The sequence below is a fragment of the Hipposideros armiger genome, unplaced genomic scaffold, assembly GCF_001890085.2.
Source record: "Hipposideros armiger isolate ML-2016 unplaced genomic scaffold, ASM189008v1 scaffold_324, whole genome shotgun sequence".
Classification (NCBI taxonomy): Eukaryota; Metazoa; Chordata; class Mammalia; order Chiroptera; family Hipposideridae; genus Hipposideros; species Hipposideros armiger.
Genome location: NW_017731674.1, coordinates 1,425,541 through 1,430,264, shown reverse-complemented (window position 1 = coordinate 1,430,264; position 4,724 = coordinate 1,425,541). Strand labels below are relative to the sequence as shown.

The following is a 4,724-nucleotide window of genomic DNA, read 5'->3' as shown; positions in this document are numbered from 1 at the left end:
CCGGCGGACGGGCCTGAGCTGAGCGGGTGTTTGGAGGGGCCCCGTGCAGAAGGGGACTCCAATGAATAAACGGTGTTACTAAGGGGTTTCCACAGAGGAACCCAAACATCCCCCCTCGTCAGTGCGCGAGGGCGTGTGGTGGCCCGGAGGCCGGGCGAGGGGCAGCGCGGGCCCCGCGGGGTCTTCCCAAGGGAGCCGGGAACGGGCACGAACGGCTCGCTCCGCGGGCGGCGGGCACTGGGGGCGCCTCTCACAGGCAGCCGGAAAGAGGGTCGCAGCGGAACTGTTTTCTAGGACTGAACCGCAGTGATTTATCGATTTTCTAAAGTCTACCCCCCTTTAATGTTCTTTTTTAACTTAGGAAGTTTCTGAGACTAAATCATGTAAATCTAATCAGATGTTATAGATACCTAAACTAGGTTATTAAATCGGGTAGCGTCTTAAAATGAAAGAAATGTGCTGTGAAGTGTGACCCTTCCTGTGGAGGCTTCAGCGCGGCCATCCGAGGGGCGTGTTGGCGGTACTGTAGTTAGAAGTGTAGGACGCGCGTGGGGGGCCGCGTCCTGAAGGCCACAGGAAGCGTGTCCAGGGGACCAAGGCCCTCAGGAGGAGGCTGGCGGCCGTGGGGCGTGTCCCAGACCCGCCCCTTCCCGTCTCCCTCCGTGAGGGGCTCTCCAGAGATGCCCCTGGACTGACACCCCCGGCCTTGTCCTCGCAGGCTGCAGTGGCATCGTGAAACCTGCCCAGCCCAGCGGGCCTGAGGGCGTGCCCCACTATGCAGAGGCTGACATCGTGAACCTCCAGGGTGTGACAGGGGGCAACACCTACTCAGTGCCCGCCGTCACCATGGACCTGCTCTCCGGAAAAGACGTGGCGGTGGAAGAGTTCCCCCGGAAACTCTTAACTTTCAAGGAGAAGCTGGGAGAAGGCCAGTTTGGGGAGGTGAGTTGGATCTTTGAGTGGGGCCTCCAGTCCTTGGTCGCTCAAAGGTGGTGGCCGAGTAAAAGCGTCCAGCAGAGCAACACGTCCCCCAGAGGGGATTCACACACAGCTGTCTCCTGCACTTGTCTGTACTCGCGTGGTCCTCGGGAAGACTGGTGTTGGGTCACCCTCATCTTGGCCAAACACCGGTGGAGTTCCCGGCTGCTCTGGTCTCTGTGCAGGAGTTTTTGAAGCAGGCAAGTCACCAGGCTCTTTAGATATCCTGAAAAACTCAACATTTGCAAAACTTTTACAATAGGTTACAGAGGGTGGGGACCCACAGATGCAGTCATCTTTTCTAAACTGTCCAAGAACACCCTGCTACTCTTAGCCACTTTGTTTTTCCCTTTTCATGGGAGTTCCGTGTAAAAGGGTCACAAACAGCCTCGCCCTGCCGCTGGCCTCAGGGTCGCCCTGGAGGGCGTGAATCACCGGCTGTGATAAGGAGGCACAGGCCTCTCTAGCCCTGCGTCCTGCAGGAGGATGTGGCTTGTCACTCCTCCGGCAGCCATGTGAACCTTCGAGAACTCAAGGCAGTGGGGGCTCCGGGACACGGCCCCCCCACTCCAAGTGTTGTTCTTGGTTCAACAAGCACGTGCTCCTGGTTTTGGGTGGTTCGGTGCTGGGAGGAGGTGGAAGGGTCCATGGCATCTGCTTCTGGTGTGATGTGTACTCACTGTCCCCTGGGTTCAACACGCAGGCTCATTGTGCTGTTTTAACACATGGGCGTTGCTAATGCTGAGGCTGTACTGACCAGTCAGCTCACAGAGGGACTCGCCTTGCGTTTTATATGATCCGGTGACTCAGCATTCTTGAATCCGAGTTCAAGCATTTACCGTGTTCCAAGTGGTGTTTTATCCTGAGCTACGCTGTCATAAAATACTGTGTTACGGATACACCCACTCACGTAGCTGGTGTTCCGATCAATGTATATTTCCTTTTCAGCACAGTAACACCTCATGCTGTCTTTATCAATTATTTGGATCAAAGACAGTGACACACACCTTCTCATCCATCTGTGAATGTGTTGCTTGAGTTGTAAGCGTTAGTTTATCCCCAGGAAGTGCCCGCAAGCACTGAGATGCCTTCGGCAGACCTGATGACGCTGAGACTAGGTGACTTTTGTCTAGGTTCATCTCTGTGAAGTGGAGGGAATGGAGAAATTCAAAGACAAAGATTTCGCCCTGGACGTCAGCGCCAAGCAGCCCGTGCTGGTGGCCGTGAAGATGCTCCGAGCAGACGCCAATAAGAACGCCAGGTCTGTGGCCGCATTTTCAGTTTTCCTTCGCGTGTTTCATCCGCAGGCCCGGGCTATACTTCTGGAGAAGTCTGAGCAGCCTTCCCTGTGACCTGGGAGGTCTGTGAGTGGCCTTGCGTTTCCATGGTTACGCCTTCCTTTTTGGACACGTCCCCAGTCCCCCTCTCTGTTCTCCGTCTCCCTCAAACACAAACACACACTTCCTACTGTAATTGCTATATGTTTCCTTGCCGCCTTCTGCACAGAGCTGTGTTTCCCAACATTCTGACCATGTGCTGCTGCTGTCATCATCGGGACGGCTTCCTGAAGGTCACTCCCTCCGCTCGGCAAGCTTCTCAGGCACACACACCTCCCTTCCTAAGCCTCCCCCATTCTCCTTCATCCCCATTTACTTTCTCTCCATCTTTTCCCCTTTTATGCTCTTTTTCTTCTATGTCCAGCAACCCCCCAAAATGAGAAGCTACCTCTACTTGGAAAAGTACCCATGGACCTCAAAGCAAAAGGATCCACAGTCCTTTAGCAGTTTTCCAAAGTGGGGTCCTTTCCTGTATAAATCGCGCTGTCCGACAGCCTTTCCGTGGCAGTGATGGTGAGGTAAACCTCACCCAGGGAAGTGTGCGGCCTGGAAGCTGCTTGGCTGTGTCTCGGGAAGCCCACTTCTGGGGACAGGAGCACTTTCCCGTTGGTCATTCATCTCGCTGTACTCAGAGCGAGAGAGGTTCATTACCCCCAGTCTCCAAGTTACCGCAAATTCCAAAAATGGTGATAGGGTCTCCCGAAAAGTCTTGCAGTTGACAGAATGTGGAATGAAGAAGAAACGAAGTGAGGGAGCCAAGCTGTGAGGTTTGGGAATGTCTGTCTTAGGGACCTGAGTCTGAATGACAGGCGGCATCGTCTGGGTCCCACAGAGAGACGGAGTAGCTCCGGTACCCGTCTCAGCACACGACAGAGTGGGACAAGCACGGCCACAGGACATGACCAGGCTTTGACCCATCGTCCTGTGTGGTGGGTTTGGCGTCCCTCCGCCTGTGTCCACTCCCCTTCAGTGGACGGCCTGACTCTGGGCCCTGCCAGGCCATGGGAGGCCCTGCTTGGGGCTGACGTGGTTCCTGTGGTTTGGGGTTTACACTGATAGAGCCCCACTCCCGGTCCAGCATTCCTAGAGAACTCACAGGAGACCACCGATCTGCTCCGGTGGGCGTGGGAATGTGGGCTGGTGGCCAGATGCTGCCCCTGGAAAGGCCACAGTCCACTTGGTGACTCAAGGGTGGCTGTCACCAAATACAGTTATTAGTCTTGGCCAAACACCACCCCACACCACCATCGTAAACTTTACGCAGCTCTGTTTGGAATGTTTGGACTGAAGAAAAGCCAATGTGAGAAGGAGACTCAGCAGATAGACCAGGGGCGACGATAACTTTGTACAAAGCTGCTTCGCTCTATTAGTAGAGTGACTCCGTGGCTTTTTAAAAGGACAGATTCTCCAGTGTCCTTAAGATGTAATTCCCACTGTCCCGCTCCACCTGTCAGAGTGGCTTGGGGCCCCCGGGGTTTGGTTCAGCAGACATGGGTCAGTTTCTGTGTGGTAGGCGGTTTGCTGGGTACCAGAGATGCGGGCGTGAGTAGGTGCTGCGTCCCGCTCACAAAAAGCTGACAGTGGCGCAAGGGCCGGCGCATCCCGGGCGGGCGGAGTGAGACCGTCCCGGGGCCGACACTGTCCAGGTGCCGACTCTGCCCGCGCACAGGTTACGGGCGGGGAGTGGACTTGGAGCCGTGGGGAGGGCGGGGCTTCCCCATGTCCACTTCCCCCCACGCTGACCGGCGACCCCGTGCGCCCTGTGTCCCCCACAGGAACGACTTTCTGAAGGAGATAAAGATCATGGCGCGCCTGAAGGACGCGAACATCATCCGGCTGCTGGCCGTGTGCATCGCCGACGACCCGCTGTGCATGATCACCGAGTACATGGAGAACGGCGACCTCAACCAGTTCCTGTCGCGCCACGAGCCCCCCAGCGCGCCCGCGGGCAGCGTGCCCACCGTCAGGTAGGCGCGTGTGGGCGCCGCGGCCCGGGGTCCCTCCGCGCGCAGGGGCCGCGGGGCAGCCGGGCGGGCCGCGGTCGCGCGTGGGACGGGCCTCCGCTGTGCCTCCGGCGGGCCCTCCCACGGGCCGCTTCCGCTCGTGTTTCCCCAGCTATGCCAACCTGAAGTTCATGGCTACGCAGATAGCCTCCGGCATGAAGTACCTTTCCTCCCTCAACTTCGTGCACCGAGACCTGGCCACGCGCAACTGCCTGGTGGGCAAGGACTACACCATCAAGATCGCCGACTTCGGCATGAGCCGCAACCTGTACAGCGGCGACTACTACCGCATCCAGGGCCGCGCCGTGCTGCCCATCCGCTGGATGTCGTGGGAGAGCATCCTGCTGGTGCGTGGGGGGGCGTGGAGTGGGGTGCGTGGGCGAGCGTGCGTGGGGTGTGGGGGCGT

General features: G+C 57.6%; 1 protein-coding gene across 10 annotated transcripts in view; it reads left to right on the top strand.

Annotated features, from left to right (window-relative positions):
- Positions 1 to 4,724, top strand: part of DDR2 (discoidin domain receptor tyrosine kinase 2) — a 103,741-nt gene that overhangs the window by 87,437 nt on the left and 11,580 nt on the right. For all 10 annotated transcript variants that reach the window (XM_019660656.1, XM_019660655.1, XM_019660660.1 and 7 more), the window contains 4 exons: positions 719 to 942; positions 2,112 to 2,239; positions 4,091 to 4,282; positions 4,431 to 4,665. In XM_019660656.1, the coding sequence (XP_019516201.1) occupies positions 719 to 942; positions 2,112 to 2,239; positions 4,091 to 4,282; positions 4,431 to 4,665 (779 nt within the window). The remainder of the gene's footprint in view (positions 1 to 718; positions 943 to 2,111; positions 2,240 to 4,090; positions 4,283 to 4,430; positions 4,666 to 4,724) is intronic.